At 47.9% G+C, this 19,583-nt stretch overlaps 1 protein-coding gene and 3 pseudogenes across 2 annotated transcripts; 2 read left to right on the forward strand and 2 right to left on the reverse strand.

The window, feature by feature from the left end:
* Positions 1 to 2,880: 2,880 nt before the first annotated feature.
* LOC136524517 (uncharacterized) lies at positions 2,881 to 5,168 on the reverse strand (annotated as a pseudogene).
* A 6,401-nt stretch (positions 5,169 to 11,569) lies between these two features.
* On the forward strand, positions 11,570 to 16,114 carry LOC136524518 (pentatricopeptide repeat-containing protein At5g61990, mitochondrial-like; annotated as a pseudogene).
* A 26-nt stretch (positions 16,115 to 16,140) lies between these two features.
* On the reverse strand, positions 16,141 to 18,220 carry LOC136521239 (probable mediator of RNA polymerase II transcription subunit 26c). 2 transcript variants are annotated; one of them, XM_066514941.1, is made up of 2 exons: positions 17,285 to 18,220; positions 16,141 to 17,219 (listed from the first exon to the last, which is right to left on the reverse strand). In XM_066514941.1, exons 1-2 carry the CDS (start codon positions 17,412 to 17,414, stop codon positions 16,285 to 16,287), a joined length of 1,065 nt encoding a protein of 354 aa, XP_066371038.1. In that variant the 5' UTR covers positions 17,415 to 18,220; the 3' UTR covers positions 16,141 to 16,284. The 2 variants fall into 2 exon arrangements, with proteins under 2 accessions (XP_066371038.1, XP_066371039.1); XM_066514942.1 differs by having other exon boundaries at positions 17,295 to 18,213.
* Positions 17,518 to 19,241, forward strand: LOC136524519 (uncharacterized; annotated as a pseudogene).
* The last annotated feature ends 342 nt before the right edge of the window (positions 19,242 to 19,583 follow it).

Here is a 19,583-nt window from a genome sequence, read left to right on the forward strand (position 1 = left end):
ATCTTGAAAGTATAAAATACATGTGTGTTGGCTTAGATGAATACTAAATGGTTTTACTCCAGCGTTACGGTAAATGCGATCATGAGGATTCCTTGGCAAGGTCTATGGTCCTGGTGACGCTAGTTTTTTACAAAGTTCTGGCTGTTTCCCTTTATTTGCTATATATATCTGAGGGTATCTTGGTCATGCTAGATCCATTGGTACATTAGTACTCACATGCAGAGGTGACCAGTGGCGGAACTAGGGGTGCCCCCCTCACACTTTAAAAACTTTGGAAACCCTGTCTTTTAGATCAACGTTTTGCACTTCAGCAAGTCTCCAGCCTTCGTTTTCCACTTCAGCAGGTCTCCACCCTTCGTTTTGCATTCGCATATGATTGGAATCTTACTCAAAAGTACCATCTTCAGTGCGGTCAAGTGGAGGAGTCTGGCTATGGTAGGAATACTACTTCTAGTTCTTCTTGTGCAACACGTACTAGCTCTAGTTCCAATTGTTTATTGCTCTAGTTCCAACTATTTCTTGTTCTTGACGTAGAGATGGAGGTGGAGGTTTAGTTATTTCTGGAGTTGGAGACTGAGATGTTTATGGTTCTTGAACTAGACGTGGTTGTGTGACGTCAACACGAGAAAATACGATGCTAAAGTTTTGGTTATTCTTAACAATTTGTAATATTTAGATTAATGATCAATCAAATCAAAATATTACACAGAAAAATTGATAGCATACATTCTACAAGACTACAATCTACTGCCCACATGACTATTGATCTACATATCTATAACGGAATAGAGTATTAGAGAATAAAGAGATACCAGAAATCGACAATGTGTCTTTCGAAGAAAAAAAAGAAATCGACAATGTGTTGACCACTTAACCTAGATTCCAGACTGACCGACAAAGCGAGGGAGGGCTAGGCTCTCGACCGACTAGACCTCGGTTAGCTGAGAGGCGGCATCCGGTTGCTGCTAGTGGTGCCCTAGACCGCGGTGGTCCTTGGCGCCTAGCATCGTGAGCTCGTGGCCAGGGAGGCCACCAAAGAGAGGGAGAAGCGGCGTCCGATCCGGGGGCCAGTGGCAGTGGCAGTGGCTCTGAACTGGCGGCGTGACTCACGTCGCCGCGTCCGCACGTCGAGAGCCTGGGACTCAGGAGGCCAAACGGGCATGGCGGAGACGCGGCGGAATCGGGAGGCATCGGGACGAGTCGTGGACTCGCGGCTTCAGGAGGCTCTGCCTGCCCACTGATTGCTTTTGAGCCTATCTTCGTTGGCCAATACTATAAGTATGGGAAAATTAGTCTCGTAGTCGAAAGATCGTCGTCTCCGGAAAATACCATCGAAACTTTGCCGCTCCATAAAATACCATCGAAAGAGTGCAACGTCACCTGGATTTAGCATTCCGTTACGTTTGGAGCAAGCGCCGTCGAGCTTCTCGTCCCTACCGTCGAGCTACTGTTGCCGGCGCGGCTCATCTCGTCGTGTCGTCGCCCGGTCCCGCTCGTCTGTGGGCCCTTCCTGCGCGCGCCGCACGCTCCCGTCCGCCATCGCGGCCTCTGCTCCTCTGCTCCCGCTCGTCGGCGCCGCAGCTTCCCCGCTCCTTCCCCTCCCTGCTAGCAGACATCGGCAGCGTGCGGAGGACCAGCCTCGGGAGCCTCAGCAGCTCCGCCACCTCGTAGATGGAGGACCTCCGGCGAGCTCGGGTCCCGGCCCTCCTGAGCTCGGCTCACCCCGATGCGGCCCCACGAACGAGCCCGGTCGCCGCCTGATCTCTCTCACCCCGGCAGCATCACGTGGAGGAGGAGAAGCTTATCGCACGCCGGAGCAGGAACGGCAGCGGCCGTGCCGGCGGGTGCGCGCGGAGCCCACGGGCCATGCGGGACGCGAGCGCGGGCCACGTGTGGCGCGAGCACGCGGGGAAGCCGCGGCGCCGGAGCAGAAGGGGCCGCGCCGGCGAGCGGGAGCAACGGCCGCGCTGGCGGACGGGAGCAGAGGAGCAGAGGCCACAGCGGTGGGTGTGCGCGGGGCTCACGGGCCGCGCGGGGAAGCCGCGGCGCCGGAGTAGAAGGGGCTGCGCCGGTGAGCGTGGCTCGCGCGCCGGCGGCGCGAAGCACGGCGCCGCGTCGTCCTCGGCGTCGTCGGCTCGACGAGCCCCCCGACCCCTCAGCAATCAATGGTGCTGCGATCGACGACTCGACGAGCCCCCCGACCCTCGTGCTCGCCCTCAGGCACAGGTTGAATCGCATCATCTGCGCAAAGCCCGGGGATCAGTACTGGGTGTCTGTCCATTTTGGCGAGCAGCGGGAACCCTTGTACAACGCCCAAGGCAAGGTTAAATTCTACACGCTGCTGTCCTTCCGAGGGCACTGTTATGTCACAACATCAAATGGCCATGTGATGAGGGTGGATCTGCGCGGGCCTCGGATGGTATACCTGTCAAGGGAGATGGCGGTCAGCTCTCAAACGGGCTCCTACTCCTACCTTGTCCGGTCCCAAGAAGACCACCGGAGGATGCTCATGGTACGCTTCTTGGCCTGCATTGACCTTGCACATGATCGCTACCCGCCGGAAGAATTATTCACCACACGGGATGGTGTTAGCTCCCGCATGGAGGTCTTCGAGGTGGACGTTATTGGGAGGCGGCTGATCCCACTGAACGGCATTGGCAAATATGCAGCATTCGTTGGTAAGACTTATTCTGTCATGCTTCCTACTGACAAGTTTCCAAAACTTGCTCCCAATTTGGTGTACCTCAACTACCGCCACCAGAAATGGTGTGACTTGGGCATCTACTGCTTCAAGGACAGGAGGATAAGCCCACCAAGGGAGTTCACACAGGGTACTTATCGGAGGTTATTCCCTTGTGCCTGCCACTGGGAGCTTGCTGATTATCTAATCGTCGACATCCAACAGCTGAGGTGGTACTTCTTTCCTTCCCTTATGCTGGCTGCTAGTCTGTCTCTCTCTCTCTCTCTCTCTCTCTCTCTCTCTCTCCTCTCTCTCTCTCTCTCTCTCTCTCTCTCTCTCTGTGTGTACTTATCGGAGGTTATTCCGACTTTGTTCGTCCACTCCCACTTGCCGTGGCCACCATCATCGTCATCCTCGTCCCCAGTGCCGGTGCTGGGACAAAAGACTTTGCTTGTCCTCACGGCAAGGTGGTGTTCTGAACGAGCAGGATGATATGTAACATGTCCAACATCGATGAATATAAGCTTGCCATGGGCATCCAAGCCGAGCGCTCCCAAGCCCGGGCGTAAGTTTCGTAAGCCGGTCCGTGGCATGGGTACCTCGGCAGGCTTCGGGGTGTCAAGCCGCACTGCGAACGCCGTGTGTCTCAGATGCCAATAGGCCACACCGCCGATCACGATGCTCTGGCCAAGTTCGCGCGGTTCATGGCTCGCCATCTTTGGGCCCGACCTTCTAACCTCCGTGTTCCAGCGCTGGGTGTCCGACGAGTAGGACCGCATCGCCGTGAAGCTGGGACGGTTGTAGACTATGACCAGCCGGAAGAAAGCCGACAATGGCGTGGCGGGTCTTGGTCCTGGCTGGTGTAGAGCGCGCAAGCGTAGTCCCCCGGGTTGTCCGCGCCGGCGAGAGGCGGGAGCAAGGCCGCCATGTGCCCCCTCACGGGGTTGCACACGCACAGCGTCACCCCGTACCGTTCCTGCTGGAGCTCCAGCACGAGCCAGCCGTTGCGGGCCGTGACGGGCCGGGCGTGCTCCAGCAGCTCGCGGCCGCGATCGCCGCCCATCACGGCATCGGCTAGCGCGGTTCAGGACGGGCACCGCAGGCCGGTCAGCCTCGCCGCAACGGTCGTCGGGACGAAGCAAGGCTACGTCGTCTGCGCGGCGTCGGAGGAGACCGGTCGCCGCCTGCTGCGCGCCCTGGTGCCGCCGCTCCCCTGGTAGAAGCAGCCTAGGGTGAGGCCGGGCAGGGACGACGGCAGAGGCAGGGCGCCTGAGAGCACGGCGGCGTCCTTGGCCACGACGCGGGCCCAGCGCCGGCAGGTGGCGGCGGCGCGTACCACGTCGGCCGCGCTGGGGAGCCTGGCCAGGACGGGCGAGAGAGCGTCGTCTGGTATGGAGATGAGGGCCGTGCCATCGTCGTCGCTGCCATGCAGGTCGCCGTCGTCGTAGGTGCAACAACAGCTCGACGGCAGGGACGAGAAGCTCGACGGCGCTTGCTCCAAACGTGACGGAATGCTAAATCCAGGTGACGTTGTACTCTTTCGATGGTATTTTACGGAGCGGCAAATTTTCGATGGTATTTTCCGGAGACAACGATCTTTCGATGCTATGAGACCAATTTTCCCTATAAATATTAGTAAATGTTACTAGGACACAACTGGGGCCTAGGCCTAAAGGCTTTAGGCCCCTGATAATAAAGAAATACCAAAAATCTAGAATGAGTTGGCCACTTAACCTAGATTACAGATAGACTAGGCCGCCTTATTTAGTTCATGAGCCTCGTTTAGTTGGCGATTTTTTTTGAAAATAATACTGTAGTACCTTCGTTGTTATTTGACAATTAGTGTCCAATCATAGTCTAATTAGGCTTAAAATCTTCGTCTCGTGAATTTTGTCTAAACTGTGTAATTAGTTTTATTTTTTATTTATATTTAATGCTTCATACATGCGTCCAAAGATTCGATGTGACGGGGAATCTTAAAAAAATTTGCAAAATTTTGGGAACTAAACACTACCATGGATGTAAAATTTTGGAGTGTCACATCATGGGCTAACTAATAAAAAAACAAATTAGCGCATGTATACTGTAGTACAATGTGTTGACCACTTAACCTAATAAAAAAATAAATTACATAATCCGTCAGTAAACCACGAGATGAATTTATTAAACCTAATCAATCCGTCATTAGCGCATGTATAATGTAGTACTTTATTGTCAAAATATGGGCTAACTAGGGTTAAAAAATTCATCTCGTAAAGTAGTCACAATCTATACAATTAGTTATTTTTAATCTATATTTAATACTTTATGTATGTGTTCAAACATTCGATAAAATATGGTGTAAATTTTTGGGAGGAAGTAAACAAGACCTGACAGAGAGAGTGAGGGCTAGGCTCTCGGCCGACTAGACCTCTGTTAGCCGAGAGGCAGCATCCGACGACCCGCAGCGGTGCCACAGACTGCGGTGGTCATTGGGGTCTGGCACCATGGGCCCGTGGCCAGGGAGGCCACCAAAGGGAGGGAGAAGCGGTGTCCAATGGCCGGTGGCGGTGGCGCTGGATCGGCGGCGTGACCCATGTTGCCACGTCCGCGCGGTGGGTGGCGTCGATAGTCAGGAGGCCGCACGTGCATCGGGACGGGGTGTGATGTAGACTAGGCCTTTGCGGGCTCACAGTGGAGTGGAGCCCTCAAAGGCACTTGTGCCGTGGATGAGGTGCTAAACACACGGTTCCCCTTCCTCTCTCCACGCCGACAGAGGGGGACGTGGATTACGCCCCTGCCCCCTCTGGCCACATGAAGTCGCCGGAGCCACTACCATCGCTAAGCTTCCGCCCAGATATTCGCTGCGGTAGCACGAAGCCTGTCCCCTGGTTGGCATCGGCCTTCCCTCAAGGTAAGGCCAGCTAATTTGTTGTTTTTGAGATTGACCACTAATATGTAGTTAAACGTCTGTTCGCTGGTTGGTTTCTGGGCTGATAAGTTCGGCTGGTGTTGGTTTGTTGTGAGTGGTTGATAACCCCTAGCCGAAACCAACAAACGAACAAGCTGAAAAGCTACAATCTGCTCACTGTAATGTTTCGTTTCGGTTCTTGTTAATCAATTTGTATAAAAGGTCTGTGCTTTTGTTCCTCTTTTAGGTCGATCACATAGGCTGATAGGCAATCAAATCCTTTACAAGCTGATAGGTGAATGGAGAGCAATGGATGAACTGTTTGTGTCACATGCTATTTATTTTCTAGGATCAGGTCTGTCATCACTAAGTATGCTTAAAACCCCAAAGAACTGCTTAAACGTGATTTTACTAATTTACTCGAACCTTCAAGTGACATGCTGCAGCAGTTTCTGACAACATTTTTTTTTATAAGCTTGATAGAGAGAATTCTTGGGATGAGATGACGACTTTGAGTTGAATAATTTTTTTGATAATCATGTCTATTCTTACTGAGATTCTGTAGTGTCACACAAAATAAACCTTTTTGCCTTTCGATATTTTACTCTCTACAATTTAGATTTTATACAAATTGTATTATGCTTGTCATTATTAAAAAGTCCTCCGTACTGATATGTGCACAATCGAAGAACCATCCGCTGTCGGTCAAAAACGGAGGCATGTCCATTCTCTAAATATTGGTGCATTGTGCACGTCCTCTTTAATTTGTTGACAGATCTTTGTCATTGTCAGTCATCACGGAAATCTGTTCTAATTTCATTTGAAATTGTACTTTTAATAAATATAGTAGACCAATATCTATCAATGGCTTAATGGATCATAGTTCAATATCATAGCTGCTGAACAATGTTTAATACCGTCTCTATGTTTTTTTACTGGGTGGATTTTCTCCTTTGCTTCCTATGTTTTGTTTGCTGGCCTCTAATCTGCGGTTAAACTTAGTGCTATTACAGTAGGATTTTGGCCTCTACTATGTTTTGTGGTCATGGTGAGCCGGGATGCACTACTACACTTGCACCTTTCACAGCCGCATCATAACCCACATCGCAGTCTAATTTCAGCCTCGGCACTACTACACTTGCTTTTGTCTTCATGTAGTTAATTATTGGTTTCCTACATGTCCTTAGTTGCATCGCTTGTAGTTTTATAGTCAGCCATGATTTCTTCTTTTGAATTGACAATGATCTGCATGAATAAGAACCTATACACTCCCTCCATTTGTTTTTAGTTTTCCCTACTAAGAAATAACGTAATAGTTGTTTGGTTCCTTATGGTTTATATTTGTCAAGGTAATGCCTAAATGAATTTTAAGGGGATATCTTTTATCATATTTTGTTACTCTGCACTGCTTGTTCATGGTGATAGGTTCCATTAATTTTCAGTCCTCGATATAATTTGGCTTTACTAACGTTCTATCTGAACAACTGATTGTACATGAGGAGGTAATTGTTGCATGTCAATGTTGTAAAGGACCAGTGACAACAAGTTGGAGATCCAAGCACTTGCGAAAAGAAGTATCATAAAAAAAGTCATGCATTATCGGATCACATAACCAATGCTATAAGAAGTATTGTGAGTTCCATACTTAAAACTTGTTGGCATCTGCACAGTGAAATTCCTTAGGCTCAATTCAGCTACAGTGTGCTCGAGCAGTCCAGGCCGTGCATGAGAAGAAGTAATCATCCCGACTCTTTGAAAGGTCCTAATGGCTAGAGGGGGGGTGAATAGCCTAATAAAAATTTCTACAACAACACTTAACCAAATGGTTAGACAATTAAGAGGCGAAGCGAGTGTTGCGTTAGCTTACTCAAAATGCAAGCCACCTACCACAATTCTAGTTTAGATAGTGTCAATTCACACAAGAGCAATGACACTACCCTATGTTAGTGTGCTCTCAAAGGCTAACTAAAGAGCCACACCAACCAAGCATGCAAGCTCTCACAACTAGCTACACTAAAGAGCTTGTCAACTAGTTTGCGGTAAAGTAAAGAGAGTGATCAAGAGAGTTATACCGCCGTGTAGATGAATGAACCAATCAATCACGAAGATGAATAACAATGATGACCAATCACCTCGGAGTCAATGATGAACACAATGATTTTTACCGAGGTTCACTTGCTTGCCGGCAAGCTAGTCCTCGTTGTGGCGATTCACTCACTTGGAGGTTCACGCGCTAATTGGCTTCACACGTCAAACCCTCAATAGGGTGCCGCACAACCAACACAAGATGAGGATCACACAAGCCACGAGCAATCCACTAGAGTACCTTTTGGCGCTCCGCCGAGGAAAGGTCAAGAACCCCTCACAATCACCACGATCGGAGCCGGAGACAATCACCACCTCCGCTCGACGATCCTCGCTGCTCCAAGCCGTCTAGGTGGCGGCAACCACCAAGAGTAACAAGCGAAATCCGCAGCGAAACATGATCACTAAGTGCCTCTAGATGTAATCACTCAAGCAATGCACTTGGATCACTCCCAATCTCACTATGATGATGAATCAATGATGTAGATGAGTGGGAGTCCCTTGGCTAGGCTCACAAGGTTGCTATGTCAATGAAAATATGCAAGAGTGCTCCCTTGAGCCGGCCATGGGGCTATAAATAGAGCCCTAATCAAATAGAGCCGTTATACCCCTTCACTGGGCAAAACGCGCTCTGACCGGACGCTGGCCCTCAGCGTCCGGTCGTCCGATGGACGCCACATGTCATCGCCTTCAAACGTTGTTCATCAGATTCCAACGGCTATGACGCTGACCGGACGCAGCAGCTTCAACTGACCGGACGCTGAACCCCCAGCGTCCGGTCGTTTCCAGTAAGGTACCGACCTCGACCGGACGCGTCCGGTTAAAACTGACCGGACGCAGGAACCTCAGCGTCCGGTCGAGTACAGTAAGGGTTGAAACCTGGTTTTCCTCGACCGGACGCGTCCGGTCCACCTCGACCGGACACAGCCAGCGTCCGGTGGTAAACCCTGGCCACTGTACCGACAGTCAACGCGACCGGACGCAGGCAGTCAGCGTCCGGTGCCTCTGGATCCAGCGTCCGGTCACTGGACCGATGCTGGCATCAGCTCTGTTCTCACTTCTATCATCTCCACCCTTGCTCCAATGTGCCAACCACCAAGAATTTGCATCCGGCGCAATAGAAAATAAGCATTTCATTTCCCAGAAAGCGCCGAATCCCGCCTCGCAAGCTCGGCGGGAGGGAGAGAGGGACCCAAACCCATCTCAATCCTGCACACACCTTGTGCACAAGTATTAGCATATTTTCATAAATATTATCAAGGGTGTTAGCACTCCACTAGATCCTAAATGCATATGCAATGAGTTAGAGCATCTAGTGGCACTTTGATAACCACATTCCGATACGAGTTTCACCCCTCTTAATAGTACGGCTATCAAACCTAAATGTGATCACACTCTCTAAGTGTCTTGATCACCAAAAATAGCTCCTATGGTTTATACCTTTGCCTTGAGCTTTTTGTTTTTCTCTTTCTTCATTTCAATTTTAAGCCCTTGATCATCGCCATGCCATCACCATTGTCATGCTATGATCTTCATTAGCTTCTTCTACTTGAAGTGTGCTACCTATGTCATGATCACTTGATGAACTAGGTTAGCACTAAGGGTTTCATCAATTCACCAAAACCAAACTAGAGCTTTCACTCTTGCATTGGATGGGATGCCTTACTCTGAGATTGGCATCTTCGATGAAGTCAAGGAACACGTAATATACGTGCATTATTTGCCAACATTTGGTAAAATGAAATGATCCATCTTGTTCTCTCTTCTGATGCAAACCGCAACTGCTTTGGTGATTTGAGGTTGACCTCATCAATGCACAAGGACATGGAACTCTCCATGGATTTTACGATGATACTCCAGAACTAGGAGGAAGCAAATGCAGATAGAGCTATATTGAAAACGCTAGCCAAGAAACTCAAGCTGCAAAGCCTGGTGGATTTTATAGCAGAGACTATGGCCATTAAAAAGCTCATAAACGAGAGGAATGGCCACCAACCAGAAAGCACCAAGCACATAATAGAACTCCTCAACAAGTTCAAGGAGATTGCAGGCATCGACGAAAAGAACATCCTTGGGATGTCTCCATACCAAAATATCTAGAGAAATGCCCATCTTTGATGATCTCAAATGAATTTCTCTGTCCAATATCACCGGAGATCATTACAGACCTTGTCATCATTGCGAGCGTGAGGGTATGCTTTGTGCTATGCCATTCATGTTCCCTGATTGCGAAGCGGGATTTATTGTCTCACAGTCCATATTTCACCTGATTTGCAGACTAAAGAGAGAAGTATCAGAAGTGGTTAGATGCTGGCCAGTGGACATGCCCAAAGACACAGCAACAATTAGCTAACTGCAAGAGGTTTCAGGTTCTAGCCCGCGGAAGTGCGGAATTATGGTAAGGACTCTGCTTGTGGTTTTTTCGTCTTTGAAATCAATGCTTATGTTCTCTTCCTGAGTCAAGAAGAAACGATTACCATGGGAATGGAACCATATGACTGTTCACCGGGCAACGTGCATGTTTTCCCACTTCTCACTCAAGAAAATACAAATATCAACCGTATTTCGATGCACAGCACTGCAAATCTAGCCTTGAGTTGTTTCTGTCTCAACAACAAAATGGTTCAATGTAGGAAAGCTCGACAACATCTGCTAACTGGAACGGGATAGTTGGTCTTAGGTTGGACGGGGAGAGAAACACAATATATATCGAGGCATAAATTAAGTTAATCCTTGTTGTATTGGACAACATAAGTTTGATCATTTTTGGATAATGATATAATAACCCTATAAGTTTGTATCACTCATTTTTTTATGAATCTTCAATCTATTTATTTTATACCGCGTTTGGCTGTTACTTTGCATCACCTAAAATGTGATCATGGTGTTAGCCCGGGGCAATATACATTCTTCACCGGTCTGAATTCTCATGGGCAGCTCAGAGGTTGGCAGGCGAATGGTGGTGATCCTTATGGCCATTCATGACAGGGCATTACTTGCTTAGGATCAAGGGTCACTAAAATGTGAGCCTTGTGATGTGGTAGAACTTATTCATAGATTTATTGGCGGACGGAAGAAATGAATATCGGATATTTCTTTCGATCGATATAAAATATTATCTTACCTATATAGACATACAACAGAGTTCGTAAGCCTGCGACGCCGTGCTCTCCATGACTGCGTTAATTTCACGGATTCTGCTTTTTGATTAAATGTCGCTTTAGCGTTGGTATTTAATTTTACAGTATTGTTATCTTATCGTACGATCCGTGTGTTTTTAATACAAAAGTTTAGTTATCTCGTAGCAACGTACGAACACACTACCATAAACTCTAAAATGTATATCAAATACAAGAGGATGATTATTCTACCAGTATCAGTGCGCTGAAACTTCGGTTATCGTAGGAGTGCACAGAATTCAAATAAACCGTCAGAGGGGAACAAGGCAACCGCCTCCCTGCCTAATAACTGATCCAAAAAGGAGCATCATCCATGCAAAATTGCAAATCAAGTTTGTAAGCAGCCACTTTTAAAAAAAAAAAAAGTAAGGCCCTGTTTAGTTCATCCAAAATACCAACTTTGACACTATGCAAAAAGAAGATTTCCCGTCACATCAAACTTGTGGTATATGCATGGAGTACTAAATGTTGACGAAATAAAAAACTAATTGCACAGTTTGGTTGTACTTTGCGAGACGAACGTTTTGAGCCTAATTAGTCAATGTTTGGACAATTATTACCAAATAAAAACGAACAAGTACTGTAGCTAAAGTGCTTCGCAAAATCAGTCGGCGCCAACTTGGTGACCAACTAAACGTGGCCTAAGTTTGTAAGCAGCCCTTGCAGGTTGGATCTTGACATTTTGTGACGGAATCAAGGTGTTTCTCAGGCTTGCTGCCGCAGCAGCCACAGCGCATGTTGGTATGATCGATTCTGTCGCGCTTATAAGCCTCTTTATACTATTTTGTCACGAGAGAGAAAACACTGTATCAATACGATCAAGCGAGTGCTCCCCAAACAATCCTTGCATCCTCTGTTTCTAGTGCGGCGTCCAGCCGCCGGCGCCGTCGTCTCGTCCATCCGCCCAATCCGGCCGCCTCCCGCGCCCTTCACAACCACCACTTCCACCACCGATACATCTTCGTCCACGGCCCCCGACCCGGACGGCGTGGCCGCGGACGTGGCCACCCTCCTTTCCCGCTGCTCCGGCGACTGGAAGCTCGCCATCGCCGCCTCCGACATCCCCTCCCGCCTCTCTCCCGATGCCTTATCCTCCCTTCTCCGCCGCCACACCTCCTCCCCTCGCCTCCACCCCAAGCTCCTGCTGGATTTCTTCTACTGGTCCCGCACCCGCCTCGCGCCGTCGGCACCGGCCCCCGACGCCTTCGCCCACCTCGCCGTCTCCCTCTGCGCCGCCGGCCTCTACCCTCAGGCCAGCGGGCTCCTCGACCAGATGATCCGCGCCTACCCCACCCCTCCCCTCGTCCTCAGCTCCGTCCACCGCGCGCTCTCTGGTTCCGACCAGGAACGCCGGCCTGTCATCCTCGACGTGCTCGTCGACACCTACAAGAAGACCGGGAGGGTCCGGGAAAGCGCCGAGGTTGTCCTGCTGATGAAAGATCTCGGCTTGGCGCCCAGCCTTCGCTGCTGCAACGGGCTGCTCAAGGACCTGCTGCGCGCTGACGCCCTGGATCTGCTCTGGAAGGTGCGCGGTTTCAAGGACGGCGCCGGGATTTCGCCCGATGTCTACACGTACTCGACGCTGATCGAGGCTTACTGAAAGGTCCGGGACTTGGAGTCTGCCAAGAAGGTGAGTGACCTACAATACATTGATTGGTGGTCTGTGCAGAACTGGAGCCGTTGAAGAGGCGTTTGGATACAAGAAGGAGATGGAGGATTATGGGCTGGTTCCAGATGGGTTCACTTATGGCGCAATCATTAACGGCCTGTGCAAGCGTGGCAGGCCGGATCAGGCAAAGTGCTTGCTGGACGAGATGTCTTGTGCTGGGTTGATGCCTAACGTGGTTGTTTATTCAACTCTGATTGATGGGTTCATGAGGCAGGGCAATGCAGACGAAGCTTTTAAGATAGTCAAGGAGATGTCTGCTGCTGGGGTGCAGCCGAACAAGATCACCTATGACAATCTCATCCGGGGTCTCTGTAAACTGGGGCAGATGGGCAGGGCTTCCAGGATTCTGAAGCAAATGGCTAAGATTGGTTATATGGCTGACACTATGACTTATAATCTGATCATTGAAGGTAATCTCCTACAGCATAACAAAGAAGAAGCTTTTTTCGCTGCTTAATGAAATGAGGAAGGGTGGTATTTCACCTAATGTATACACTTACAGCATAATCATCAACGGGCTATGCCAAATTGGTGAATCAGAAAGAGCAAGTGGTCTCCTTGAGCAAATGATTGCAGATGGTTTAAAGCCCAATGCGTTTGTTTATGCACCTCTTATCTCAGGCTATTGCAGGGAAGGTAGTTTCTCATTGGCTTGTGAAACTCTCAAAAAGATGACTAGGGCAAACTTAACCCCTGATTTGTACTGCTACAATTCTCTTATAATTGGACTGTCTAAGGTGGGAAAGATGGGTGAAGCCATAGAGTACTACGACCAGATGCTGGAGAAAGGGTTTCAGCCTAATGAATTCACATATCATGGTCTGATTCATGGCTATAGTATGACTGGGGATCTAGAAAAGGCTGAACAGTTACTCCATCAGATGCGAAACAGTGGACTAAACCCCAAGGATTTTATCTATGCCCACATCCTAGAAGCTTACTTCAAATCTGACAATCTTGAAAAGGTTTCCTCTACTCTTGAATCCATGTTAGAAAAGGGGTTAATGCCAGACAACCGTTTATATGGAATCGTGATTCACAATCTGTCCAGCTCTGGACATATGCAAGCTGCTGTTAGTGTTCTCTCAGTGATTGAGAAGAATGGATTAGTTCCTGATTCGCTTATATACGGTTCCTTGATATCTGGTTTTTGCAAGGCAGCTGACATGGAGAAAGCTGTTGGTCTTCTTGATGAGATGGCTAAAAAAGGTATAGAGCCTGGTATTTCATGCTATAATGCCCTGATCGATGGGTTTTGGAAGTCTGATGATATTTCTCATGCCCGTAATATCTTCAATAGCATATCACGTCAGGGATTACTCCCAAATTGTGACATATACAACTTTGATGGATGGATACTGCAAAGCTGGTGATATCCGTGATGCAATTGATCTGTATAATGAAATGCTTACAGATGGGGTAACTCCAGATGCTTTTGTCTATAGTGTGCTTGCTGCTGGCTGCTCAAACTCCGGAGACCTTCAACAAGCTCTGTTTATAACTGAGGAAATGATTTTTCGGGGATATGCAAGTATTTCTTCTTTCAACACCTTGGTCCATGGCTTCTGTAAACGTGGAAAATTACAGGAAACTGTGAAGTTTCTCCATGTGATGATGGACAAAGACATAGTACCTAGCCTGCTGACTGTTGAAAATATTGTGAGTGGACTCGGTGAGGCTGGGAAACTCAGTGAAGCGCACACAATTTTTGTTGAGCTGCAACAGAAGAATGCTTCACATAGTGATACAGATCATTTGTCCTCATTGTTTACAGACATGATAAATCATGGACTAGTTCCTCTAGATGTGATACATAACATAATCCAGTCTCATTGCAAACAAGGCTATTTGGATAAGGCTTTGATGCTACATGATGCTCTTGTTGCAAAAGGTGCTATTGTGGGCTGCACATCTTATCTTGCTTTATTAGATGGCCTTTGCAGGAAGAGCAAACTGATTGAAGCTTTAAATTTGCTAAAAGAAATGAAAGAGATGGGTATTTGTCCTTCTGAGGATCAGTGCATGACACTCTTAAATAGTCTTCACTCATCAGGATTCATCCAAGAATACAATAAAGTGTTTGATACTGTGCTGTCTTACCAGTGGTTACAAAAGGAAAGCAAATTCTGTAATTCGGTTTGTAATAGTCAGGAAGCTGTGAATGCAGAATAACTAAAGACTGCAAATTTATGAACCCCTTTTTGATAGATAATAGTTTGAACGGATTAGTTCACTCCATAGAATCCGTCTGCTTTCTTCTTGTTGCAAATCAGAAACTATATGCCTGTGCAGCTTTAGGTTAATCTGTTTAGTGGTCCTGCACTTCTGGTTCAGGTATTACTGGTGGATGGTGAGAGGAGGCTGTGTCTGTGAGTAATGCAAAGAGTGCAACTGCATAACAATGATGCTAGAATTGATAATCAGAGAAGGGACATAACTGCAGATTAACAAATTTTCTTGCTTTGATTTACCCGTGTAATTAGTTTGGTTAACTGATTTCGTTTGTTGTCCAACTATAGGATTGCCTTGTATGGGATTCTTTCCCATTTTTCTCTCTTTAATACAAAGATACATAGCTCTACTGCGTGATCAAGAAAAAAAATAACTACTATTTCTCAGCTTCATTCTGATCAATTGATTTCCAGATGCATCAGTGCTAGTGACTACTGAGTTTGGTGATGCCTTTGATCAACCAGAAAACAAGCAGTTCTTCATGTTGTAGATGTAGGCCTGCCAATTTCTATTCATTTATTTATTTGCAAAACGGAGATGCTTAATGCGTGGACCCCCTCAGTAAATTGATCTCTCATCTTTGCTAATCTGGACAGGGCTTTGATGGGAAGATTTCGATGATTCTTAGATGATTTCGAAGTCAAGGAAATCCCCTTCCTGGGACGCAAATATACTTGGTCAAATGAAAGGTCTTCAACGCCCGTTAGGTTGGATCGGGCTTTCTTTTGCTCAGAATGGGAGGACATTTTCCCTGATGCTGTTCTGCAGAGCACCGCCTCAGTTGTTTCTGATCATTGCCCTCTTATTCTCGGTTTGAAGGTTAGCACAAATGGCAAGCGGTGTTTTCATTTCGGAAGTTTCTGGACAAAAATCCCTGGCTTTCTGGATGCTGTTCAGCAGAACTGGAATGCTCCCGTCGCCTCATCTCTTGCAGCAGCTTGCCATGCACCATGTCAGTCACCGGGTTTCTTTCTTTGTGGATGATGCTGTGATGTTTCTGAGACCATCCTGCACTGATCTTCAGACCATCAAACTCATCCTTGATTATTTTGGGCATGCCTCTGGTCTCCGAATAAATTGGGCAAAAAGTTCAGTTTCTCCTATTCATTGTTCTGAAACTGATTTGCTACTCACTTCAGAAATTCTGTCATGCCCGGTCAAGGATTTCCCATGCACTTATCTAGGCCTTCCTAGCCCAAGCAGTTTGGGCCGAGCAGATTATCTATCACTACTGCAGTACACCGGCAACCGAAGAAATCACGCTGGCTGCAGTTTGTATCTATTATTTCGGTTATATTCGAGAAACACGAATTTGCTTACTGTAATGGTTATAACGTCTGAGTAGCGCTGTTTCAACAAATCCTGTACTGAATCATTTTCATTTCAGCATGTCAAGTGTTATGCACCGTGCCCGCTTAGAATTATATGATACGTTTATGTGCTGAATGATGCACGCATGCCTGACTGAAGTCATCAGGCGCATTAGAGCGCCTTGGAGTCAACAGACATCAATAAACTAATAATAGTTATCAAAGAACTAGACCGAGCCCTAAATCAGCTGAAGAGAGGGAAGCAAAGAACGACGAACGCCTGAGGAGATCCTACATCTTGCTGGAACTCTATGCATCTTCCGTTGGCTTTGCTCCAAAAGCTTTGGTGCCTCCTTATCCTCGATCTTCTGAATCGTGTGAAGACGTTTGATCTTCTTGGCTTCTTCGTAACCCTCACGTAGCTTCCGTTTAGTATTCTCCATCTTCTCGCTTTGAGTGACGATCAGCTTCTTGGTCTCCATCTTCTCGCTTTGAGCAGCGACCGGCTTCTTAGCCTCGATCTTCTCGCTTTGAGTGACAATCAGCTTCTTGGCCTTCATCTTCTCGCTTTGAGCGTCGACCGGCTTCTTGACTGCTGTAGAGATGCCCTGGCGTGGGATCCGATCATCAAAGAGCTTGTCGAGCTCCTCCTCTGCTGTAGCTTTAGTGCCGTCAATGGCTGTGCTCCACCCGCGCACGACGTCGCCCGCGAGGGTGCGGATCCGGGCCGACCCGTGCTTCCCGAGGGCGCCGACGGCCCTTGCGAGGTCGGTGGACGCCAGCGCACCGTGCGGGACGGGCGCCACCCGCAGAGTCTGGAGCGCTTCCACCATGGCGTCGTCGAGCGCAGCGCAGAGCTGCTCGGCCACGCCGTCGTCCACGGCGCCCCGGAGCAACTGGACGATCCGGACCCTCACCCCCCGGAACGCGGCGCGCGGGTGGCCGGCTGCCTCGATTGCTTCGTCGATGGCGCCGAAAGCACTGTAGAACGGCCTCCAGCGTCGGAGCGGGCTCCCGCTCTCCTCGTTGGCCATGGCGGCGGCGGGATGCGAGCAAGCAGCGTAAGAGCGTAACCTTGCGAGATTCGAGTCGTGGATTGGAGTGAATATATGAGAAGGTGGGATCGAGTCCGACTGGGTGCGTGGACGCGTTTCGAAATCGAATCCGACTCTCTCTGCGCCAAAAAAATACGCAAAAATGCTTATTTTTTCCTAAAAAAAAAGTCCAGTACATACGCACCGCGCCATACTCGGTGAAGGCGGCACTGCACCGGGCCAGGATGGGGGCTGGGGGTGCTAGATCCATCGACCATTGCCCCATCAGCATCTCCGTCCTCCTCCAGCTGAGCCATGCCTCTAGCGCTTGCCATCGGGGATCCTCGCCACGGGACGGGTGCCCATCCAACCGGGATTGACGCGACACAGCCGCCGCCATCCTCCTCGCAGACGACAACTCGATGCTCATCCTCCCCGATGGTTCCCTATCCCAGTGCAAGCGGAGACGGAATCCCCCTCCCCGTCCCTGTGTTTGATGCCGTCGGCCTGAGGTGCCGCCAGATCCAGCGCCACCACCGGTGGCCGCACGCACCACGACGTGTGCCTCCGCACTTCCCCTCTGGTACTAATTCATGCGGAGTGTGATTCCCTTGTCTTGATGTGATTGATTGCGGCCAAGCAAACCCAACTAGTTTCGTTCCATTCATTCCGATTTTGTTTTCTGCGGCTACTGTTTTGCAAGAAAATTGTGGCGGTTGTAGAGACATCATCATCCATAGACCAGCCTAAGATTGTTGCCCAAACTGGTATGCTTCTATGATTTGATTTTTCTCCTCTCAATAGTGCATATTGCATTAAGGTATATGGATCAACATTGTTCAGCTACTTGTGACTTGGAATTAGATAAATGAAATCTGTATATTTTGATATCTCTGATATCTAGGCTAATCTTCTCATTACATACAGTCTACTTTCACCATCCAGGGCATTCTCATTTGATCGTGCATTCTTTATGGATTTAGTTCAAAATTGATGCTCCTGTCCCCCAGAGTCGCATTCTCTTATTCTGTATCAGTTACCACTCATTCTATTCTCTCACTACTTAATTTATGTAAAAGAATTTTAGAAAAGGGACTTGCAGTAGCGTAAGTACCACCATAGATTTACCAACTCTGTTTTTTTTTTTTCAAATATTGATGTGAACATGGACTTCAACTGTAATATCATGCATATATATGTACCCTCACAATGCAGTCCTACTGAGATGCACGTCTTATGAGAAAGGATGCAGGCCGTTTGTTTGTGAAGACCAGACCCGCTCAAACTGTCTTGAGAGAATTAAATTTGCATATGAACTGCCTTCCAATGTGAAAGTTTCATCGTTAGCTGTGCCTCCTCTTGATAGCATTTTTCATATTGTGCCATCTAATGCAAACAACCGCCCCAGCTGCCCTCTGTGTAGAGGTGATGTTATTGGGTGGATTGCTATTGGTGAGGTTCAGCTGCATCTTAATCAGAAGAAAAGGTGCTGTGAAGAGGAGTGCTGCATGTTTGTTGGTAACTTCAATGAGCTTCAGAAGCACACGCAACAAAAGCATCCAGATTCACGCCCTTCAGAGATTGATCCTGGAATCCTGCTAGGCAAGTTGATTGGGAGAATTTCCAGCAACCTACTGATATTGTAGATGTCATGAGCACAATACATGCACAAGTTCTGGGAGACTGATTCAGTATGGGGATGATGACACTGGTGAGGACTATGAAGTTTTCCGCAGGGTTAGAGTGAACTGGTGGTCATGTATATTCTGCAAGGCATTTTCATGATCTAAGAAATCGTAGAAGAGCAAGAGCAAGGGAAAGAAGAGGCAGTGGAAGGAGGAATGGAACCAGGCTAATCTGGAAAATTTTAATCTCGAGGTTCCAATACAATCTGTTGAATTAAGGGAAATTAGATTTGATGAAATTGATGATGAATATATACTCATAGGGGCTATTCCTAGTATTGCAGAACCTGGAAGAATGGCCAGTTTCCATTACAGGTATGCAGAAGTAATCTTTTTTTCAATTTTCCTCACATCTGTTGGAGTATGCTATTACAAATGTGTAGTACTAAGAACCAAGGGTCATTCAAAAAGAGATAACACACACAGTTGCACAACGTGCTCATGCTATTCCGAATAAACCAAATAAAACACAGATGATCTACAATACGAAACATGAAAGACAAGCATAAGCATGTTTTTTTTGTTCTCGTCGTACGTCTATGATGCCTACCTGAGCTGGTGAGCTGTTCAGCTGTATGTATTGTTGGTGCGAAATGTGGTCGAAAAGTAAATATTTATAGTTTTGTCGTGCGCTGTAATCAGATGTGGCCTAACACGCGATGATACAGGATTTATACTGGTTCAGGCAACGTGCCCTATATCCAGTTTCAGTCGGTCGGTGACTTTATTCCAGAGCCTAGGTGTTCGAAGTTTGTTGTAGGGTTACCGACGAGTAAGGAATGAGAAGGGGGTGTTATAAGTGAAAGGATCAAGATGCCT

Source organism: Miscanthus floridulus, chromosome 18 (genome assembly GCF_019320115.1).
Source record: "Miscanthus floridulus cultivar M001 chromosome 18, ASM1932011v1, whole genome shotgun sequence".
In the NCBI taxonomy this organism is placed as follows: Eukaryota; Viridiplantae; Streptophyta; class Magnoliopsida; order Poales; family Poaceae; genus Miscanthus; species Miscanthus floridulus.

Excerpts from the sequence above, each read along its gene's own strand:
- LOC136521239 (XM_066514941.1), bottom strand. The coding sequence starts at position 17,414 with ATGGCAAGCGCTAGAGGCATGGCTCAGCTGGAGGAGGACGGAGATGCT. Across the intron at positions 17,220-17,284 it reads CCTTCACCGAGTATGGCGCG|AGAGAGTCGGATTCGATTTC; the intron begins GTGCGTATGTAC and ends TTTTTGGCGCAG.